General features: G+C 36.8%; 1 protein-coding gene across 2 annotated transcripts in view; it reads right to left on the reverse strand.

The window, feature by feature from the left end:
- Nucleotides 1–472: 472 nt before the first annotated feature.
- The window catches only part of KYAT3 (kynurenine aminotransferase 3), a 36,262-nt gene continuing 11,934 nt past the window's right edge, over nucleotides 473–24,800 (reverse strand). The window contains exons 5-14 of one of the 2 annotated variants that reach the window (XM_049772443.1): nucleotides 22,018–22,167; nucleotides 20,319–20,405; nucleotides 18,923–19,045; nucleotides 18,704–18,824; nucleotides 15,267–15,343; nucleotides 14,011–14,100; nucleotides 11,371–11,557; nucleotides 7,609–7,682; nucleotides 6,148–6,234; nucleotides 473–881 (exon numbers count right to left, since the gene is read on the reverse strand). In XM_049772443.1, the coding sequence (XP_049628400.1) occupies nucleotides 819–881; nucleotides 6,148–6,234; nucleotides 7,609–7,682; nucleotides 11,371–11,557; nucleotides 14,011–14,100; nucleotides 15,267–15,343; nucleotides 18,704–18,824; nucleotides 18,923–19,045; nucleotides 20,319–20,405; nucleotides 22,018–22,167 (1,059 nt within the window). In that variant the 3' untranslated portion in view covers nucleotides 473–818. Of the gene's footprint in view, nucleotides 882–6,147; nucleotides 6,235–7,608; nucleotides 7,683–11,370; nucleotides 11,558–14,010; nucleotides 14,101–15,266; nucleotides 15,344–18,703; nucleotides 18,825–18,922; nucleotides 19,049–20,318; nucleotides 20,406–22,017; nucleotides 22,168–24,800 lie in introns of both variants that reach the window. The other variant, XM_049772442.1, reaches the window with a different exon arrangement.

Genomic DNA, 24,800 nt, shown 5'->3' on the forward strand with positions numbered 1-24,800 from the left:
CCCCAGATCAATATTTAATAAAAAAAAAAAAGGTAGACTTGACCAAATAGAATTATATTAAATTTAAAGAAGTGATATTTTGAGAGGAAAAGAAAAGGGAAAAAGATAGAATGTTGTTAAAGGTAGATCATTACAATTTAAGATGACTAATTTATTATCTCAAAGATGGAACAGCTTTAAATGATGAAAAGTTCAAGGTTTACCCAAGGGAGTGGGTTTTTGAAACTGATAGTTGAGTGGAAGTGACTATCAAAACAATGAGGAGGTCAAGATTCCTAGAGACAAGTTAATCCATATGGAACCTAATGCCATTCCAACAATAGTATACTTGGGAGAGAGAAGCAGAACTGTGCCCAAAGTTCAGTCATGCATATATGAAGGGAGGGGAACACAGTGGGTAGACAGCAAAGACAGGGAGGTGAAGGGAGAGTAACTGGTTTAAGGGGTTTTACACAATGGCAGAACAGGGAAATTGGTTAACATCAGTTGAGCCTTTATTACTTCCCAGTCCATATCATTAGTCCATTCATCCTGACAAACACCCCACAAAATTCATATAAAGTGCTATTTTTCTACCCTTGTTAGGATTAGGAAACAAGAAGTCAAGCATTGATCAACATCTCACAGTTGCCACCCACTATGCAATACCAACTCAAATACATAAACAGAAATCAAACTTCCTGAATTCTATGAATGATGGGGTGAAAGTCACTAGAAAAATAAGAGAAAAATTTAAGTTTCATGTGTATTGAAATATTTGTTTCTCAGTATCCAGGAAGTGGCAGTGCTAAACAGTAATGCTAGACTAGTGGTGTGGATTAAGACTTCTGTTGACTCCATGCCTTGATGATTTCTTCAGCAGCGTCCAGAGTACTGTCTTTCTGTAAATAAATGCCATGATAATAATTAAATTTTCAAATAAATTAAAAATTAATACATGTTCAAATATAAAAATATAAAACAATATAAATGAAGTATTAAGTGAAAATCATATCTCAAGTAATAAAATACTTAAAGATTACAAAGGAATCAAAAGCAAGGAAAATACAATAAGCAAGTCAAAGAATGCAGAAGAATTTACAATGAAAGATTGTTTCTCCTTTTTTTCATCCCCTCCTGATATTTCTGTCAATTCTTAAGACACCACTCACTATTTTTTATTTTTATTTTACAGTGTCAAGGATTAAAGCATACAACATGGTAGGCATATATTCTACTCTGGAGCCTCATCCCCTACTTCCCAGCCTATATCCCAGACAATCTTGTATGATAATTTCTGGCTTCAGTTATATTAGTTATCACCCAAATCTAAATAATATAAATTTCCATATTTTGGTAATATTTGCCAATCTTTGCTTTGAAGCCATTAATACCACTCTGCTCCTACTTTAAAAGTTTCAGTTGCAACTGCAAATAAAAATCTATCTGTTTTTTGGAATAGATAGTACCTGCAAATGGCATAACGTAAAATTGAGGGCTAAATAGTGAAAATCAAGTCTTCAAGTCTTGCTCTATTTCTTTTTCTTTCTCATATTTCTGCTAGTCTAAATTTAGACAGAAATTCTGTTCACTTTCAAATTAACTGTTCCTTCCATCACCAGTCATCTCAGGCTAGATCTATCTTAAGTACTAAAGTTCTGCCTGAAATCACAGTTGGGTGATTCAGGCACGTAGTGGAATGTAGTGTATATCCCTGGAGGAGGACAGGAGATGGTGCCTGAACAACCTGGTACAGACTATGGCATCACTGGGTTTCCAATGTGGGCAGAATGGGGCAATGGGGAGAGTGAAGGTGGGCTACAGTCTGGGTTGGTACTAAGGCCTTTCTATCTGTACAACAGGATGGCTCCTATGGGGCTAAAGTCTGGACAGATGTGATGGGCCAGGGTAACCTTGGCACAAGGTATAAGAGCCATGAAAAGTAAAGAGGACTTGTGTAGTAGGGACAACAATGGCCTGGGATATGGTATTAAAAAAAGATTTTTCGGGGCTGGAGAGATAGCATGGAGGTAAGGCATTTGCCTTTCATGCAGAAGGTCATCAGTTCGAATCCTGGCGTCCCATATGGTCCCCCGTGCCTGCCAGGAGCAATTTCTGAGCATGGAGCCAGGAGTTTCCCCTGAGCACTGCTGGGTGTGACCCAAAAACCACAAAAAAAAAATAGATTTTTCTGCAGGATAATAAGAATTCATGATCAAATGAGTAAATATATATATATACATATATATACAGATGACTAGAAATATAAATGAAATGTTTGATTCCCTTAAATATGGACTTTTACTTAAGTTTTCAAAGTATTCACTGAGAATAGTCATTAATAATTTAAAGAAAAGTGTCAACAGTAGAGAAGCATCACAAATGCTATTTTAATCCAGTGATTAAGTAATATTACCAATGATAAGAAAAATTGAAATCAACTACTGACTGATAAGATTCATCAATGTGAATAATAATCAATCATAAGGCTTTCCTGACAAAGGTGCAAACCCAAATATAATCAGAAAGTGATGTCAAACAAATCATGTGGGACTTTCTTCATAATGTTGGCCAATGTTTTTCAAAAGTATCAAGGTCATGAAAATAAAAGAAAACCAAAAGCTTGAATGGGACATGGCATCTAAATGTAGTGCATTGTTCTGATGGATGGCTAGCCGATTAATAGAATTCTGGATTATTTATTAGTTCATCTTATTTTTATTTATAAAATACAAATAAAAAATCTATAAATGATGGGAACATCACTAACAATTATGCCAACAATTTACTCAGAAAATATTCAAAATAGATAATTCTAGAAACATAATTCTAAGTATTTCAAAATCTAAAATAAAAGAAACAAGTCTTCCACCTTATCACCTTATCTCACAGACACTCAGTTCTCCTCCAAGAGATAGTCCAGGCATTTTTATTCCTTTTGACAGAGCTGTTGTAATAGTACAGCACGTAGGGCATTTGCCTTGTATGCAGCTGATCCAATATTTCATTTGGCCCTCTGAGTCGACCAGGAATGATTCCTGAGCGCAGAGTAGGAAATAATGCCTGAGCACTGCCAGGTGTGGCCCAGAAACCAAAAAAAACAAAATTAAACAAACAAAAATCACTCTTAGCAGTCTTGGGGATCAAACCTGAGATCAAGCCAGAGATCAAACCTGGGTTCACCAAACCAACACCCTGTCTGCTATGCTATTGCTCCAGTACCAGTCTACCTGCCTACCTAACTACACATCTAACTTGCTTCTCTGCTTTTGGGTGGGGTTTTCCAGAAATGTTGAAAGCCTATATCTAGCAGTGCTCAGGAAGCCAAGTGAGGATCAAATGCAGGATTCTTTGCATCCAGGCAGGCATGTGCTTTGCCCTCTTCTCCTTTATTTGCATTTTTATTCAGAAGACAGCATTCCATACAAATGGTTCAACATCTGATATTTAGCTTTTGTACCATAGCATGAAGAGATCCTTCATTTTAACATTTAACGAGTGCACCATGATTTATTCGAATTACCCTCAATAATGATTTTGCTTTTTTAATTCTTTTCTCTTATATACAAGGCTTCATTGAACATTCTCAATTGTACCAAATGAGCAGATACATTATGAGAAGATTCTAGAAGAGTTGTTGGCCAGGGACACATGCATTTACAATAAACAGAAAATTTCAAACTATTCACAGTAACACTTTTATAAATAATATTCCATGTTCCCCTAATCATTCTATGAGTGTTTCATGGAATTTTTATTTTGTCTGCTTCAAATCAAATGAAATTTTCATTGCAGTTGTAATTTTGATTTTCCTTGCTGTAAATTGGAAGCTACTTTAATATTTGGGGCCCGAGCTTAGGGGTTGGGCCACAACCGGCAATGCTCAGGAGCTACTCCTGGCTCTGTGCTCAGAAATCACTCCTGGCAGGCTCGGGGGGCTATATGGGATGCTGGGCGTTGAAATGGGATAGGTCAGGGATTGGCCACATGCAAGGCAAACGACCTACCACTGTGCTATTACTCCAGCCCCTACTTTAATATATTTGACAACTACTAATAATTTTACCCATAACCATTAGAAAGTACCTTTTGACTTGCTATTCTGTTATTTGTTTTTGCTTATTTTGCACCAAATTTAACCTGCTTGTTTTCAATGTCCACTTTCTTGGCCAGGGAAGCATTTTACTACAGACCTACTACTGACCCTAAGAATTTATTCTTAATATAAAGGACATCCCCATCCCACAGCTGATGTCCTATAAACTCATTGACTCTGCTCCAGAGATGCACCATCAATTTAGGGAGAGATGCAAGCTAAGCCACTAAAATTCGCGGGTACACAGGTCTTCTGGCTGAGAGCTCTGGGATGATCTTGGGGGCAGGAGGAGGGCCAAGTTCCTACCTTATTGAAGCTCTGACAACCACAGTCATGCCCACAGCCAAGTTTACTGCTTCATGATTAATCTCTGCAGGGACTCCAAAACCAATAAAAATTTCAGGAAAACAGTGTTTTGGGATTTTGCGGGGAGGGGCACACCCATTTGATGCTCAGGGGTTACTCCTGGCTATGCGCTCAGAAATCGCTCTTGGGGCCCGGAGAGATAGCACAGCGGCGTTTGCTTTGCAAGCAGCCGATCCAGGACCAAAGGTGGTTGGTTCGAATCCCGGTGTCCCATATGGTCCCCCGTGCCTGCCAGAAGCTATTTCTGAGCAGACAGCCAGGAGTAACCCCTGAGCAACTCCGGGTGTGGCCCCAAAACAAAACAAAACAAACAAACAAACAAACAAAAAAAGAAATCGCTCTTGGATTGGGGGGCCCATTTGGGACGCAAGGATCGAACCGGTGGTCCGTCCTAGGCTAGCGCTTGCTACTCAGATGCCTTAACTATAGCGCCACCGCTCTGGCTCCAGGAACACAGGATTTTGAGCTGAAATCTCTGAGGTCTTTTTAGAGTGGGTGTAGGCAGATTCCCAAACCCCATACTTCTAGAAGCCCCATCAACTACCCAAATCCCATAGCTGCCATCATGTAAACTCATCAACCCAGTTCTAGAGTTCCTGGAATTTCTTGAACTCATGGCCATTTATATGGCCATGTAAATACCTCTAAATTCTTCAATACTGACATCCCAGTAGGAGCACAACAAATTAAATGGAAAGTATCACAGAAGCCAAGTATCTAAGCTCAATAAACAATAACAGTAAACAGATGCCCAATTAGCAACAAATAGCTTAGTAAAATCTCAGATGATAATTTAATGACTCCACTGTAAGAAATAACAATTTCCACAAATTTTCTTTTACTTAAGTGTATTTCAATACTTCCACTAGCATATAGTTCTAACATACAATATAAAATAAATTATTCTGTGCATGGAGTAGGCCGAAAACTGTGCTATTGCTCCAACTCCTAATATTAATTTTTTTTAAAAAATTGTTTTGGAAGGCCACATTTGGGAGTGGTCAGGGCTTACTGTTGGCTCTGGGTTCAAGGATCATTCCCAATGGGGTTTAGGAGAATGTATGTGGTGCTTGCATATTGGCCTTTTGCAAGACAAATGCTCTACCTGCAATAAAATTCCTCCAGCACTGCCTTTATTTTGGGGGAGGGGGGCAACAACCAGTGATGCTCATAGGTTAGTTTTGGCTCTGCACTTAGGAATTATTCCTGACAGTGCTTGGGAATCCATATGGGATGCTGGGGATTGATTTTTAATCATCTGTATGCAAGGCAAATGGCCTACCCCCTGTGCTATCACTCCTGGCCCCTGCCTATAATTTCTTAAATATACTTGTAACATCTGTTTTAAAGTTCTTGTGAACTAAGTCTCTTTAGTTTTTGGTAGGGCATTTACCTTGCACAGGACAGGTCTGGGTTTGATCCTCGGCCTCTCATATGGTCCCCTGAGCCAGCCAGGAGCTATTTCTGAATGTAGAGCCATGAGTAAATCCTGCACATTGTTGGGTGTGGCCCCCAAACCAAAAATAATAAATAAAATAAAGTTCTTGTGAACTAAATCTGTTTAGTTTTGTTCTGATAGACAGTTGACTACATGGCAGCAAGCCAAATTTAAAAAAATTGAAGCACTTCAAGACAAACAATAGAAATTATGTGGATCATAAATCAAAAAGAAGTATATTATAAATGTGTTTCTAAGTAAAACTTACTTTAATGAAGCAAAATCGCACCAATTTCTCAAACCGTGACTTGTTCTCTGTGTTACAAAATGCTGAAACTGGGATGGCTGACAGTTTCTGAAAAATTAAATAAGAGATAAAAAAGAAAATAAGAGATAAAAAAATAAAAAAGATAAATGTATTAAAAATTAATTCAATATTAATTTAGGACCATAAACAGTAAAACAAAATATATACTTATAGATTCACAATTTTGGTTTGTTTGTTTTTGGGTCACACCCTGTGGCACTCAGGGGCTACTCCTGGCTTTACGCATAGAAATTGCTCATGGAAGACTTGGGGAATCCTATGGGATGTTGGGAATCGAACCAGGGTTCTCCAGGGTTGGCTTCATGCAAGGCAAATGCCCTACCATTATGCTATCTCTACAGCCCCAATTCACAATTTTTTAAAATTTTATTTTATTGAAATTATTATGATTTCAAAGTATTTCAGAGTTGGGTTTCAGGGTCAATGCCACCATCAGTGTTGATCTCCCTCTACCATATTCCCAGAGTGTGTACCATACAGCCATCTTTTCCCCTAGCCTGTTTGTAAATTTTTATGTTAGACTTGTGTCCTAAAATGCCATCTATCTTAGAGAATGTTCATGTGCACTTGAAAAAAAATAACATGTATATGCAGCTTTTTAAGGATGAAAGGCCCTGTATAGATCCATTAGTCACAGATTTCTAGTTTAATGTTTCTCATTTAAGGTTTTATGTTCTTGCTAATGTTCTGCCTAGTGGATCTATTCAGTGGTGAGAATGGTATGTTGAAATTTCCCACTACTATCACGTTACTATCCATATGTTTCTCTAGATTTGTGAGCAAAAGCTTTACATACTTTGCTGACTCTACATTTAGTGCATATATGTTGATTAGAGTTAGTACTTCTTGGTCTATTGTTATCCTTATCATTAAGTAGTGTCCATGTTTGCTCTAATTATTTTCTTGAGGCTGAATGCAATTTAATCTGATATAAGTATGGATGTCTCAGCTTTTTTTCCCCTGTAGCTTGAATAATTGTTTCCCATCCTTTTACTCTGAGCCTATTGTATCCTGAGATTTTTTTTTTTTTAAAGCGGCAAATGGCTAGGTTTTGTTTCTTGATCCAACTGCATCTCTGTGCCTTTCAAGGGGAGAGTTTAGTCCATTAACACTTAAGAAAACTATTGACAGAAAGGGCTGTTGTGCCATTATATTGTATAGGATTGTTGCTGTTACAAGTGGGTATTTGGTTTATAAACATAAACATTAAACCATAAAAATATTAAACCATAAACATTAAAAACAAAGAGACACTTATAAAAATTCACAGTTTTTAAAATAAAAATGTCTAGTCACAACTGGAATATAATAAAATGACAGCTAACATAATTCAAAGCATACCAATATTTCTTTCCTATTAGATATATAAAATAGAATACAATATTGCAAAAACAAATATACCTTATTTTTAATCATCCACTTCACAAATTTATAGTCATAAGGCTCATCGCTCTTCATATCAGAGAGGTCTGCATCTAAATAACAAAATTTAAATGGTTTATGTATTTTGTATATAGTTAATATGAATTTCATTTAAGTCTATAAAGATTCAAAATTTTCTCCCAGCTGTCTGCTGGGATCTCATGCTGACGAGTGGGGTTGGAAGTAAGAAACTGACATATAAGCTTTACTGGTGCTCTAGGACAGTACTCACATATGGATCTGATTGATCATGATGTGTATTTAGCTCTTAATGCTGACAGTAGGAAAGGGGAAGGATGAGTGCTGTTTCCACCTAGAAATAATATGAGTCTCTGTGAGTACTATTAAGTAAACAATAATATGAATTTATAGAGTAGCTTTTAGTAGTAACTATGCCTCCAAAGAGTCATTAATTATCAGATGGTGAGTTCCATCAGAGTGAAGTGTTTATATTGCTATCATTGTCCTCAATGCCTAGATTACTAACATTTAAGTAATAAAAAACATTATCTAAAGAATTTAATATTACTTACTATTTATACAAAAAGGATGTCTTTTTAGAATTTCCAAGTGATACTTTTTTACTTTTTGATATATTATGCTTAAAAAACCATTTATATATATATATATATATATATATATATATATATATATATATCTTAGTGGCTAGAGACATAGCTTAAGAACTGGAGGCCCTATTTCATTCCTGGGACTGCAGTGGTCCCCTGAGCACTATCAGGAGTGACCCTGAGCTCTGGAAGTAACCCCTGAGCACAACTAGGCATGACCCCAAACAAGCCAAAATCAACAAGACAAGCTTCAAGGAGTTGTGACCTTTTCTCTTGTAACTTAGAATTTTTAGTCACACCCATAGCTTAGATACTGCTATTGTTATACTAGGCTTTGTGATTACAATTATTCTTCACCTGTGGCTAACTTTACCCCTATAAATTCTCCTGCTCAAAAAAATTAAACTTGTCGCACTCCTGCCAGAAATGTGTTGACCCCACATTCTCCGTGTGGTTTCATTTATTTCATATTTCATATTCGGCCACTTGTGCTCCCGCTTTCCTATCGTGTAGTGCTATGACCCACAAGAATTGCTGAGAACTCCATAGCCATTGCACACTAGTAGTGAGTACAAAGTACAAAGGTAATATGGAGAAAGACCAACCAAAAAAGTAGGAAGAACAGAAAGGTATAACTCACTATAACTGACCCTGGCTGCACTTTCTATTTCCTCTTTTTAAAAAATCAGAAGCATTGTGATTCAATGATAGGATTCCATTCACACAATGTTTTAACATCACACCTTTCACCATTTTCCCCTCCCCTCATACTACCCACCTTAGTAAGCTCAGTTCTGTAAACCAGTTCTCAGGTTTTGTTGCCATTAATCATTTATTAATACCTATACTATGTTTTTTATATCTCACATATGAGAGAGATCATTCTATATTTTTCCCTTAGCTGAATTAGCATGATACCCACTATAGTGTTCTATACAGTGGCAAATTTATTGCTATAAAACTTAGAAAAGAATTTACTGCCATGGTATTAAAATAAAAGGACTGAGTAAATTAAATATTAGTTAAACAATGTGTAATCTATTTCTTTTGAATAGCCTAAGAATAGATCCTAAAAGTAACAACAGAAAATATCTCTTCATTAATGGTTAGAACTTAAGCTATATTATAAAACAATGAGTGTTCAAGAAATCTGTAAAAGCTAACATGATTATTGCATTTTGGACCTTCTTATTATTTCAACTATCACAATATTACTCATCACTTTATCTTCAAATCATAAGTTCTCCTTTAGCATTCTTTTGTTTGTTTGTTTGTTTTTGTTTTTTGGGTCACACCCGGTAGCACTCGGGGGTTACTCTCAGAAATCACTCCTGGCAGGCTTGGGGGACCATATGGGATGCAGGGATTTGAAACACCGTCCTTCTGCAAAGCAAATGTCCTATCTCCATGCTATCTCTTCACTCCCCCATAACTTTTAGTATTCTTGTATGAAGCTTATTGATTTGAAATTTTACAATAAAATAAATTCCTTCTAGACTTTAACAATAATCTCAGAAAATGTTTGATTCCAGAAAACAATATCCTTTAGGTGTTGGGGGAGGTCCATATCTGGTGGTACCTAGGGCTGACTCCTAACTCTGTGCTCTGTGAACATTCCTGGCTGGGTTCAGGGGACAGGACAGGATGAGGTGTTAGGGATCAAATCTGGGTCAGATGCATACATGGCAAGTGCCCTACCAACTGTACTATCACTTCAGCCCCCAAAGTATTATATAACTATTTTTCCTATTTTCCTTTGCCATCATGAATTTTAGTCTCCAATGAATGCTAATTATGATACTCTTTGAACCTAGATGATAGAAATAATTGCTTCACATCTAGTGCATCCCCTAGTAATATTGGTTTGCTATAGACTAAAACCATTTCTCTTCATGTCTATTACATATAAGACTTAAAAAATAAGTTACTAAAAATCCATTTAAAAGCATATGCAGCATAAATCAATGCTTTAAATAAAATAATTTCCTGCTGAAAATCTTGTAGACTTCCACTCTAAAAGAATTATGAGTGATAACATTGTTATTTTAATTTTTATCATTTCATTAAAGAAACTACATATTTGAGTCCAAAATCAGATTAGCTATTTCTAAAACTTCAGAGTATAACTACCTTAATGACTTTGATCTAAGAATGGGACTTTGAGTACAAATAAAGCTCTTTGCAATAGAATTCCAGAAATCCCTCTTTCTATGGCTTCTATTTTGCTCATAACAAATAAAGAAATATTAGCTATTGTTTTGCTATAAAAACAAAAGTTTCTAGCTTTATATTTGGAAAATCAAAGACTTTCAAGTTCAGCAGAATAAACTATTGAAACAAATCTTCAAATATCTAAAACTTCTGAGAAAAACTAATTTGACAATGAATTATGCTTTTAAAGTTCCTATCAGAAACATTATATTTTATTTGAAAAGAAAAACATATATAAAACATTATTATGTCTCTTACTGTAAATTTTAGGGCATATCAGAATTACTTGAACTTCAAGAAATGTAAAATCTTTATTTTAATAGGTATTTAAGAGTGCATGGAACTCTCAGTAAATATTTCCCTTCTTCATTTTAGTATATTTAGAAATGGCAAACATTCTCTAATGTTAATCAACAATTCTAGAAATTTTATTTTTCTTCAGTAAAAAGGAAGAAGGAATTTTTTTTTTTTTGGTTTTTGGGTCACACCCGGCAGTGCTCAGGGGTTACTCCTGGCTGTCTGCTCAGAAATAGCTCCTGGCAGGTACGGGTGACCATATGGGACACCGGGATTCGAACCAACCACCTTTGGTCCTGGATCGGCTGCTTGCAAGGCAAACGCCGCTGTGCTATCTCTCCGGGCCCAGGAAGAAGGAATTTTAAAGGAATATATAGTATATATTCTTTCACGTTTGTTTTTTCTTTTTTTTTTTTTTCTATTCTTTGTTTACTTTTTTTCTTTCACGTCTGAATCTGATGTGAATCATAATTCTATTTGATAGAATACAGAATAACACTGATTCAATAACCATGCAATGATGGTTTAAGGTCAAGGGAACTACAGAAAAACACTGACATGAAAACCAACTTCTCCATTGATATTTTAATATCAGTCTTTCTTCTTTACATATAAATATACATGCAAATTTTCTTGTACTTGAAATAATAAGAACTTTACAAACCTAGTGAAGAAATATCAGCAAGAATGAAGTAACCTCCATCAGGAACTATAGGGGTCAGGCCCACAGTTTCAAGTAAACGCACCATCCGATCTCTTTTTACTTCTAACATTTTGGGCAGAGAATTAAAGTAACACTCTGGGTCATCCATTCGTTTGATGTCAATCCAAAAGGCTTGAGCCAAGGCCTCCTATATGTTAAGTGCAAATAGATGGGAAGAAAATACCATAATATTACTTCCTACTGAGTCTAATGGTATAAAAATAAAGACAGTCTAGTAATAATATATCAAAGTATTTTGAGCAATTAGTTTAATTCCTATGTCCCTATGTCAAACTATTAATTAACTGGGGCCAGAATAATAGTTCAGTGGTTAAGGTGCTTGCCTTTCACACAGCTGAAATAGATTCAATCCCTGGCATCTCATTCGATTCTCTAAGCATTGCCAGAAGTGATTTTTGAACACAGAGCCAGAAATAACCACTAAGCAATGTTGTCTGTGGCTCTCAAACAAACCCCCCTTTCAAAATCAAAACAATAAAACCAAAGCTGTAGATTAATAGGGGAATAGCTATATTCAAATAGATATAATGAGAATGAGAATAGAGAATGAATCATGGAAATCCAAATTGAGAAATAAGTTTTTCTATTTTTTTTTCGGTCACACCCAGCAGCACTCAGGGGTTTCTCCTGGCTCTACACTCAGAAATTGCTCCTGGCAGGCTCCAAGGACCATATGGGATGCCGGGATTCAAACCACCATCCTTCTGCAATACAAGGCAAATACCCTACCTCCATGTTATCTCTCTGGTCTGAGAAATAAGTTTTATATAAAAGATGACTTACTTATATATATATATGTGTGTGTGTGTGTGATTTCTTCAGTACATTTCTATTGTATCCATTAAGATACATTTTTTTTCTTTTTTTGGTTTTTGGGCCATGCCAGGTGGTTTTCAAGATTTATTCCTGGCATTGCATTCAGAAATTACTTCTGGCAGTGCTTAGGGAACCATATGGGAAACTGGGTATAAAACCCAGATCAGCTGCATGCATAGCTCACTTGCTGTACAATTGTTCTAGCACACTTAAGTTACTTTCTAAGTAGGAAAACTGTAAGATTACTTGCTTAGTCTAAGTCTAAAGGATAGCCAGAAAAAAACATGAAGTAGCCAGCCTTTTCCCATTACCATAAGATAACATAGTAGAAATGAAAGCTAATCCACTTTGTCTTTCCACAGAGGAATGTAAATCCTTGCTCTAATATTCTTATACCAGGAAGGAGATTAAAGTGCCATAGGCATTATATGCATGTTCTCTGACCATATAGAATAACTTTTCTATGAGTCTTCAGGAAATTGAGGAAAGAAATTAGGGAAAAAAACAATATTTAGGTAGTGTACGAGAGGGCAGCAGGTCAGAATCAGGTCAATAAATAAAACCAGTGCACACATGAATATAGGCATGCCTGGAAGACATTGAGGGTTCAGTTCAAGACCACCAGAACAAAGGTGCTTATTGCAATAAAACAAGTCATTGTGGTAGAATAATGGCCCCGCCCCTCTGAAGAATGACCATATTTCAAAACTCCTACCCTGCATGATAACAGAAGTTTGAAATACGATTTCAATTGAGGACTTAAGTTGAAATGAGGAGATTGTCTTGGATTATCTGTATGTAACACAGTCACAAGGATTCTTACAAGTGAAAAATAGGAGTTAGAGCAATAGGATATGTGTCATCTTAAGCAGAGGTTGGAGTGAAGTTTCTACGGAGTCAAGAATAGTCCCTGGATACTTGAAAAGACAAGGAACCAATCTCTTATAAATCTGCCAGAAGATATGCAGTGATGATGGTACCTAGTATATACCCTATAAGGCTGCTTTCCGGAAGAACTGTAGGATCAAAAATATGTGATATTTTAAAAGCAACTGTTTGTGGCAATTGATTAGAGAATAGGAAACTACTAGTATATCATATTTAAATGGTTGGGTAGATCATAACTTAATTAACCAATTATTTAGAGATAGGAATTAGAGTTATCTCTTATACAATGAATGCTCATGGACATAAGTGCTTTTTACATGTGTATATAATAGATGTAGGAAAGATACTAGAAAGTTAACTATTATTTCATAGTATGGCATTGTGATTATGCTGGGTGGTGTTATAAGAGTTTGAAGAATTCAATACTCCCCCTAGCAATGTGTGAGTCCTCAAAACTAAAACTTTTTGATTAAAAACACTAAGATAGGCCTGAAGAGGTAGTATAGTGAATAAGACCCTTGACTTGCATGCAACTGACTTAAATTCAACCTCTGGACTCCCATAAGAGATTACTTCTGAGTAATTTCTGAGTGCAGAGCAAGGAGTAACCCCTAAATACTAACAGGTGTGGCCACAAGACATAAAACAAAAATCAAAAAAAACCCCAACCAACCAACCAACCAACCAAAAAAAAAAACCTCCAATCTTCATAAATTATACCTATTAATCATATATTGTTTCTCACAAATTATGTTAAAATGTACCACTCCAGAAAGGACATGAATGGAAGATTTAAACCAATTGAAGTATACAACATAAAAAAAAATCCCTTCACCAAAAGATCATACTTCAACTCTTGGCTAATATAACACTAACCTGTAAAGGAGTTGCACAAGTATAAATAGTATTTTGTTGAACTGTCTGTAAGTGTTTTATCAGGTGATGAGGACCAATGGACCACCCAAGCTAAAAAAAGTAAAAAAGAAATTTAAAAAATCAGTTGTACATTTCAAACATGAAAAAGTAGTTAAAACTTAATGCAATGCTAAATATATATAATCTAAATAGAATAGTTCACACAATGAAAATAGTTAAGTATTTGTGTTTAGTATAATTTTTACACTTTTTACTCTGGAAAAGTTGCCAACAGGTGTCAGTAAACTCTTATCAGAGGTAAACAGCATCTAAATGATCTTATCTTCTTTTTTGCTACTTCTGCTACTCTGAAGGCTTAAAGGCCAGTAATAATGCTTGTTTAAATCGCTATTATTTAAAGAGTATATTTAAACCAGATATAGATACAAGTAAGTCAATGAGGGCCTATGAGATTTTCCATAATCTGATTCTATAAATTTTCTTTCTGATGCTCCTTGCTTTTTAAGTAAGTTCTGGACAGGTAGATTAAAGATAACCAAGTTTCAACTACACAAATTGGTGCCATCTTAAATATAATATAGTGGTCAGATGCATGAATTATGCAGGTAAACAATCTGTCTGGCTTGACCTTAAAACAGTATGATCTCGAGTTATTTAACATCTATGTGCTTCAAGTTTTATTGTCATATAAAATAGGAATAATAAATTACATCACTTCATAATGTGATTATAAACATGAAATGAATTTTAATGTAAAGCACTTAAATCTGGTACATAGTAAGTATCAAAGTGTTTGCTACTATTATTTTTCTTTCTTTACATTAATATGTAGTAATCTAACATCTTGGTAAAGAAAAATCTGTCAGTGACAATTACCAACTTTTTTTTTTACTTTTAAGGAAATTATTAGCCTCAAAAAAGAAAAAGGACAATATAAAAATAGTAAGAAATAAAAGATAATGACTATGAAGACCTGTGTAAACTGAATATATATACACCTAAAACACATTCTACCAAAAATAAGATGCATGCATATTTTAAGCAATTAAAAATTTATTTTCCAGTTTTGAAGCCATACCCGGTAATGCTTAAAGGTGACTCCTGGTTTTGCACTCAAGAATCACTTCTGGTGGAGCTTGGGGGACCAAACATGGTCCCAGGGATTGAATCCAGGTCAGCTGTGTGCAAGGCAAAAATGCCTTGCCCACTGTACTATTGCTCTAGCCCCAAAGCAATTAAGTTCTTATTCATCTAACCTTCCAGCCAGTTACAGTGAAAGTCTTTCCAGCACTTCCTATTGTGATTGTTCTCTCCCACATACCTGGAAAAGTGGCTGAATGGGGAAAAATATATAAGTTTAGTATAATCTAAAAAATATAAAAGACACATTCAGTGAAAATAAATCCATTAATGGTCTAATAAGAATAGGCATTTCAAAGTTTTTTAAAATACAATATAACTTTAACTTAGAACAAATTAAAAATATTACAACAATAATCTCACATCAGACTTATCTTAAGCTTCAGACATCTGAACAAATGGCCATTGTCCCCAGAACCTATGAAACCGTTTTTCTGCACCAGCACCAGGATCAGGACTACTACCAGGGAAGGCCCTAATGCTGTCCTGTTACTGACTTTCCCCAGAGTGGGTTCATATGACAACCCTGACAACTTGGAAACAGCAATAACCTATTTCCAGAGCAGAGTTTCCTGCATTGCCACCAAACAGTGAGATGAAATCAGAAGACGCTCTCTGACACCCTGACTTCAACATAGGATTTCTGCAAAACCCAAGATCTCTAATTACAGAAACCTGACTGCAAAACCATGATTGAGAAGAACTTTTACTGGAACCACAAAAGAAGACTGGATATAAACAACTTTGTATGACCAGAGCCTGTAGTTGGTCTTATGGCAGGATGCCTCATGGTAGGGTCTCCCTGTTTTTAGGCCACAGGTATTTCCTTTTTTATTTTCTATGCTATGAAAATATGCTTTTGCTATGCCTGTGCAAAAAAACCTGCCACACACAACCCTTTTAGATTTGTTTTCTCTTCTTTTTTTTTCTTTTAAATAGGGGATTCCACATTTTTCATAAAACCTTGGGGCATGGATTACTTTGTTTTACCATGTATTTTTGCATTTTTTTTTTTTATAAAATTAAGAAGAAAAAAAGAAAGGATGGGGACCAAGTGCCAAGAGATCTCAGATGCATTGGTGGAGAAAAAAAGGACAGAACTAAATATCCAAGCCAAAGTAAACAACAAGAGATTCAATGGGATCATTGGTGGAGGGACATCGACTCTGGTGGTTGGAATGGATCTAACTTACTGTATATCTGAAATTCAACTATGAAGGACTTTGTAGATCACAATGGTTTCAATAAAATAAAATTTTAAAATTAAGCTCACATCAGTTAAATAAAAATAGATTGAATAATTTTAAGTGGCAAAATTATTTCAGGGGCAAGAAAGATAGGGGGCCAGTAGGCAATGTCCTTATTGCATTAGTAAAAGAGTCTTATCAGGAGGGGTAGCCAATATAGTGTTTGTATTGGTCATATGTTCGATTTAATCATTCTGTGACATGGTTTTGTGATTCTGGTATTGTTTAGATCACCTCTATCGTGACCATTTTCTTTGTCTACTTCTTTTTCCTTATTTTTTTCTTTCTTTTTTTGTTGTGGGGTGTGCTTTTGAGTCACACCCGGCAGCGCTCAGGGGTTTCTCCTGCCTCTATGCTCTGAAATCGCTCCTGGCAGGCTCAAGGGACCATATGGGTTGCCAGGATTCGAACCACCATCTTTCTGCATGCAAGGCAAATGCCTTACCTCCAGGTTATCTCTCTGGCCCCATTCTTTGTCTACTTCTGTAGAATTTCTAGAGCAAGAACATTTAGTTTGTTTAGGGGCTACACCTGACTCTGCACTCAGGAATTACTCTTGTCAATGCCTGTGGGACCATAAGGGAGATTGAGGATTGAACCAGGGTCAGTGGCCTGCAAAGCAAGCTCCTTAACCTGCTAGCATATCACTTGAACCCCAGCAACAGCTCTTAAAATGTGGTTATTGCTGGGTCTGGAAATAATAATATAGCGAGGAGGAATCTTGCCTAGTATGCATCAAATTCAATAGTGAAAATGAATTTTATCCCTAAACAGCACCAGAAGTGATCTCTCAGCACAGTGCCAGGAGTTAACCCTGAGCACTGCCAGTGTGGTCCCAAAACAAAACAAAAATTGTGATTGCTGTGGCACCAATGCCAACATCACTGGGAAACTTGTAAGAAAATAAAAAACTGAGGGTGGCCCCAGAAATCCACATGTATGTTTCCTGCACATATGTGTACCTGTTTCACCAATAACTTTACTGAACTATATATCCCATGCCACATGGTCACATGCAAGTTAAACCCCCTCTCCCTGCCTGCTACACTAACTATGACTACAGCCTTCAAATTCTTATTTCTTAAAGCTTAGAGATAAAACACATAAAGCCTGGTATATGCTATGGGGAGAAAATAAAACGGAGCTGAAAAAGTTCAAAGTAAATATTAAAAGGAGAATACTATTTATCCTATCAGGGGTCTCAAACTCGCGGCCCCCGGGCTGTTTCCGGCCCTCAGTACAACATTTTGTGGCCCTGCCCTAGAGGAATCATTTTTTGTTTTGTTTTAGTTGTTTGGGTCACACCCCCCAATGTTCAAGGTTTACTACTGACTTTGCACTCAAGGATCACCCCGACTTTGCCTCCTGCGGCCCCCAGGTAAATTGAGTTTGAGACCCCTGTAAGAAGATGTGGCCATGAAATCTGAGTCTGATCTGGGGGCAGGTCAGGAAAAGTGAGGTATATGATGGAGCCATGTGTGCATTTGGGGGACAGGCGGAGGGCAACTTTCAGGAAGAGGAAAGGCAATTTGTAAAGATCCAAAGGTTAAGTAAAGTGCACTTGTAATCTTATCATTTATTTTACTTTGTAGTAACTTAAAAGATACTCATTGAGCAGGAGAAATAGTAAAGTGGGTGGGGCACTTGCCTTACATGCAGCTGATCTGCATTCAATCCCCAGCCCCACATATGATCCCCTGAATATTGCTTGGAGTGGTCACTGGCAGGTGTAAGCCCCGAGCACCTTTGGATGTGGGGGAAAAAATAAAAGGAGGAGGAGGAGTAGAAAAACAACTAAGAGGAAAAAACACTTTGGCATTTGCAGATGGTCCAGCAGTAAAGGTGAAAAATCAGACAAGGATAAAGCAGCAATAAACAAGCTCCTTATTATTTTCTGGTATTGACCCTGCATTTTGGTAACTTGCTCAGCAGACTATCTATGCCAAGAAAAAGTAACCTGGGGAGTGGGGGGTGGGGGGAAACAAAAAGAATAAGTAACCTTCCTGTATCTTATGTATCAAGCAATGGATGAATTTTGGTTATAAAGCCAAAGACACAGGCAAAAGTACTACTACTTAGATTTTATAGTTTTATAGTATGACAAAAATCTCTTCCCCTAATTTATATTATTTGTTCTTCATTCAGTTTACTAATATACTCGACTGCTATTCAAATACCATTTTAGGTGCTCACACAGATATCATTACAAAGACTATTTTAAAGCTGTTCTGGGATCCTTTCCAATCAGCTACTTTACATGTGCCAAAAATACATTTAGATTTGTGACCCTATGTAATAATAGGTACCTATTTTAAAGTGCTTATTTCCAGTATATACAAGCCATTCATACACTTCATCACTGATGCAGAGTGTATCATATTTGATGCAAAGATCAGCAATTACTTGGAGTTCCTCTTTGGTATATACCTATACAGATTAAAGGAAATAAAAGAGCAGTCAATTGTTCAACATGCGAGAAAATGATGGGCCAGAAAGCTGCATAAGGAGATTAAAGTTCTACTTACCTTGCCAATGGGGTTATGCGGAGTATTTATTATGATAGCCTTGGTTTTGGAATTAAATTTACTTTCTAATTCTTTAGGATCTATTTTCCAGTCAGAGCTAGATAGTTTTTTCCCAGCAACAGGCTTCTAAGTATAAAGAATAAAGATGTGATTTAATTCAACTAATGCATGTTTTCTAGTTTACAAATAAATAATTTAATAAAGAAAAAACTTAGAAACACATGGCAGGGGCCAAAGTGATAGTACAGTGGGTTAGGACATTGCCTTATCCATGGCTGTCCTGGGTCTGATCCTCAGCACCCCATAGAGTCTCAAAAACACTGCCAGGGATAATTCCTGAATGCAGAGCCAGAACAACCCTGAGCAATGCCAGGTATAAGCCAAAAACCAATCAACTAATAAATAAAACAAAAATGAGGCATGAGGGCCCGGAGAGATAGCTCAGCGGCGTTTGCCTTGCAAGCAGCCGATCCAGGACCAAAGGTGGTTGGTTCGAATCCCGGTGTCCCATATGGTCCCCCGTGCCTGCCAGGAGCTATTTCTGAGCAGACAGCCAGGAGTAACCCCTGAGCACCGCCGGGTGTGGCCCAAAAACCAAAAAAAAAAAAAAAAAAAAAAAAAATGAGGCATGAGAAAGGTAAGTGAGTATATGGCTGACAAATAAACTAGAATACTAAAATTTAGTTCTGCCTTGGGAACCCAAGATAATATGAATTTCAAGCTCATGCCTGCTAAATGGAAAAACAAACTATGCCCGCATACTTTATTTTTGTTTTTGCATCACACTTGGCATTACTCAGGGATCACTCCTGGCAGGTTTGAGGAACAATATGACATGCTAGAGGATATAACTCAGGTTGGCCATGTAAAGGGCAAATGCTCTACCTGCTCTACTATCTCTGGCCCGGAATCCTTCCCCTTTAGTGTTGAAATGCCTTAATTCCTTCAAAAGAGTCGATTGCAACTCTGGTATACATGTCTGAAACTTCTAAAGTGGAGAGAAAATTCTATAATTAATTAATTTCAGTAACCATTTTGATAAGATTTTCTGAAGAAAGTAGTAATATATCCCTAACCAAATGAAACACACACACACACACACACACACACACACACACACACACACACACACACACCTTTAAGTGATAAAGTTACTCATATTTTTGAGACTTTATTTGGAGTGCTTTTGGGGCCACATCAGCGGTGCTCAGAGATCACTCCTGGCTCTGTGCTCAGAAATTGCCTCGGCAGGTTCAAGGAACCATATGGGAGACCCGGAAAAAATGCAGTTCCGTCCTGGGGCAGCCGCATGCAAGGCAAAAATGCCCTGCCACAGTGCTATCACTCTAGCCCCTTTGAGACTTCTTAAAGCAAGTGATTTACTCTGAAAACTTACAGATTTTAAGGAAACAAAAACAGGTGTGGCTCCAGCCATTCTCACCATAGGCTCATAACAATCATAGTAAGGCACTATTATTATGACCTGAAATAAAAATCAAGAAACAACATATTAATAACATAGTTATGTAGCAAATACGGTGTAGTCATGATGTGTGAAGCACCGACCACCAGATTGAGACGCACAGTGAGAAAACAGCAAAGAAACCTTGCTTTCATGGAGCTGACATCCCGTGGAGAAGTTAGACATGAACGTGTCCAGCATCCTTCCCTAACTAGTGAAGCATGGGTGACCTTGCAATAGATGCTCATAAAACTGCATGTAAAAATTTACATTTATAGTCTTGTATAATTTGGAGAGTCAAGGAAAGGAGCCCTAGTTCTCTTCACAGTCTCAAAGGGATGTTTCAGGCAAACACTTAAGAATTTTTAAAATTTATTAGAAAATAAAATATCATTTAGGAGAACAACTGAGAAAAAAGAAAAGTGTAAACCTGTTTTGAGTACTAATACATAAGAATTATTTCGATAGTAAAGACATTTATCTTTCCTCAAAAGCATTCTGAAATACTGAAGCAGATATGAGGACACCAGAAAGACTGCTATTGTTATTGTCTGGTGCACTATTTCCTTCTTAGATTCTATCTTATATTCTAGCCCTGAGATATATTCCTTTGACTCTTTGCTGCTGTTTTTCTCATTACTCCTGAACAGTCTTCTCTCTCTCTCTCTCTCTCTCTCTCTCTCTCTCTCTCTCTCTCTCTCTCTCTCTCTCTCTCTCTCTCTCTCTCTCTCTCTCTCTCTCTCTCTTTCTCTCTCTCTCTCCTCTCTCTCTCCCTCCTTCTCTCCCCCCCCCCCACACACACTGTAAAGTATGTAGTTCTACGTAGGGTGGGTGGTGCTACATACAACTGTGCTGTAGTGGGGAGGGGTTGAGGTCTGAGTTATGGTGTGATGGGGAATGTATGTGGAACTTTGCATGGGCTCCACCTCTTTGAGCTATGTCCTTGGTTCCTAAAATTCTAATTGTCTACTTAGGGATGTAACAGCTATATTCCTCTATATGTGTTGTTTCTGAATTTTTAAATGGTTTGCTGAATAAATAAATACACATGATTGCTACTGCTAGATCAAAGGGTGCAAACCTTTTTATGGCATGGTAAAGTGTTTTGAGAAATATGTTAACACTTTAGAATTTCATAAGTCTATAATAACTTGTCTTATTTAACCTCTTGTTGGTTAAAATAGTACTTCCTAATTATTCCTCTTTTTAAATTTACACCTTTTACAGTTTGGATAGCTTATGTGAGGTGCCTGTTTAAGGCCTTTTGGGCTGGAGTCATATGAATCTCTTACATTTTAAAGCCCCTTTGTCTGTACTAGTCATTGAACTACCTCGGATAATAAACTAATACATCAGAGATCACAGAGGACAAATAAATGAAATAGGAATGGATCTTTCCCTCAAATATGTTTTTATATATTCAGAAATTTGGCGGTTAATTGGAAATGTGTGTGTATACATGTGTGTGTGTATACGTGTGTGTGTGTGTATACATGTAAAAACTTCCTGAGCCATACTTAAGATTTGTGAACTTTACTGCTTATGCATTATACCTTAGAACACTTTTTAAAAGAATATAAAAGAGTCAAAATGATGATTAAGATAGGTAAAATGGTAATGTTAATATACTTACTTCATCTCCTACTTCAATTAATCCTTGAATGGAATTGAATAGAGATCCATAAGCTCCTACAGTCACAAGAATTTCTGCATTTGGATCAATTTGGTTTTGATAAAACTTTCCATATAGAGAAGACAGAGCTTTCACAAGTGGTGGATGACCCTAATTAAAAGAAAAGAGAGAGAAAGTACAAAAACACTTTAAATCTGACGATGGAATCTACTTGTGGTAACTGATTCTAAAAAATAAGAAATTTAAAATTTGGGCTTTATGTAATTATTTTTTTGCCACACCCGGTGGTGCTCCTGTGGAATTGAGGGAACATATAAGGTGTTAAAAATAAACTCAGCAAATGCCCTACCTGCTGCTATCACTTGGACCCCAACTTTTTTTTGTTTTGTTTTTGAGGCACTCCCAGTCATGTTCAGGGGTTACTGTTGGCTCTGCACTCAAAACTTACTCCTGGCTGGCTTGGGGAACCATATGAGATGCTGATGATCAAACCCATGTCGGATGCATGCAAGGCAAATGCCCTACTTGCTTGTTATCACTCTGCCCCCAAAACTGGGATTTATTTTGTAATTGCCCAAATGAGAATTTTTTTACTTTTTTTGGTTTTGGTCACACCCAGAGGTGCTCAGACTCTCTCTCATTCAACTATAGTGAGAAAAATACCACTTCAGATCTTCCAAATTTACATAAATTATGTAAAGAGCAAGAAAAAGTTTTACTAAAACATCAAAATTGCCTTTAAATTTCATTTTAATAATGGGTCTAACAAATTTCAGTGAAGGGTAACTTTGACAAGAAATGATAAACACTAGAAATATCTGCAGAGATGAGGGTCTGTGCTTTAAAATTTTTAGTTATAAAATAGCTTATATTTAATAATGTACTTTATAATAAACTAAAGATTATTAAATAAAAAGTCTGTATCCCCCACCCACACCAGCCATCTACTCAGCAGAGAACTGGCCTAGATCCTATACTGTTTCAAAAAAAATTATGGCCCCAGACTCTTTCCAGATAGTCTGGTCTGAGATGAAAACTCTGGAACCTTCTAGAATGGGTGGGGTCAGATTCTCCTTTCTGCCTGAAGCCACAGCAGCTCATTTCCACACCTGACATCCTCTGACAGAAATGGCCCAGCTCTACAACTTAAACTTATCAAACTACCACGCCACCAATTTGTTCCAAATATATAAATCCTGGGCCATGAGGCAGCTTGCTTCTATACAACTCAAAATTTCATAATAGGGAGGCCACCGAGATAGCACAACAGTAGGGCATTTGCCTTGCAAGTAGCTAAACCAGAACAGATGGTGGTACAAATCCTGACATCCCATATGGTCCCCCATGCCTGCCAGGAGCGATTTCTGAGTGCAGAGCCAGGAGTAACCCCTGAGTGTCGCCGGGTGTGACCCAAAAACCAAAACAAAACAAAACAAAAATTATAGTAGAGTTAGCCTAATATGATCACAGCAAACCCGATGGGAAAGTTACACAGAAGACTACCAAGCTCAGTGAGCCTAAACTAATACAGAAGATTCAACTAGATCCAGCCACAGCCCATAAAATTCTCAATGACTTTAGTAACATCATTGAGAGATATAACAATTATTTCAAATTGACCCTTACTGATCTATGTTTTGATAATTCCATTAGTCTTTATTTTGTAACAAACAATATGAAATAAATTTGTTTGTGCCCGCAAGGTGGCAGATTGGGAAACTAGTGACATAGGTGAAGATCACAGTGGTGGTGGTATTAGATTTGAACACTTAATACCTAAAACAACTGTATTATGAACAACTTGGTAAATCATGGTGTTATTAAATTAAAGGGGGTCTTGAGAGATAGTATAGCAAGTAGGGTGCTTGTCTTGTAAGCAGCTGTCCCAGGTTCAATTCCTGGCACACTGGATGGTCCATTGAATCCTGCCACTGAAAGTAGAGTTAAAAGTAAGCCCTGATCACTGATGGGGTTCCTAAGTAAGTAAAAATTATGATTTCTCTCTAAAATACTTCCTTCCTGCCTCCCTGAGATAATTTATGTTCATAACCTGATGGTTGTGCAGAGATTATTCATAATGCATAAACCAATACAAAACCAGTCATATAAACTCACACAACTACAAACATTGGAAAAATCATAAGTAAATAATGGTTATGTTCTAATAAAATGTTTACAAAATTGGGGATGGGCTGAATTTAGGCCAGAGGCGAGAGTATGCCAAAGCCTGTCATAAATGGATTTATGGAGAACTAACATCCTCTGTGTATTAAATCTAGGGCTGGGAATGAGGCTCTGGCCACAGTCCTTGAATATCTGAGGACATGGATCTGATCACAAGAACATGAACAGGAATCTGAATACAAAAACAGGAACAATCTCTTAATTCCTGGTTTTGGATACTATAATACTAGTTTAGAAAGTTGTACTTTTCTATCTTTCTTTTAAGTATATAGACATAAAATTGATTTTTAGAAATTAACTTGGGGCCTACAACTTTTCAATTCATTTATTTTTTGTTAGTTTGTTTTGTTTGCAGGCCACATAACAGTGATAGCACTCAGAGACTACTTCTGGCAGTGTTCAGGGGTTTATATGGGATGCTAGGGATAGAACCAAGGTTGACTGCCTGCAAGGCAAGATTCTCCATCTATACTATCTCTCCAAACCCGCCTCCCCCCACCGTTGTGAGTAGAATCAAGGAAATCTCTGAAAAGCCTAGGCATTGATCACAGATTGAGATTAGGATCAGGTAGAGAGGAAGAAAGTATCTAGCAGGGAAC

This window comes from Suncus etruscus, chromosome 4 (assembly GCF_024139225.1).
Source record: "Suncus etruscus isolate mSunEtr1 chromosome 4, mSunEtr1.pri.cur, whole genome shotgun sequence".
Classification (NCBI taxonomy): Eukaryota; Metazoa; Chordata; class Mammalia; order Eulipotyphla; family Soricidae; genus Suncus; species Suncus etruscus.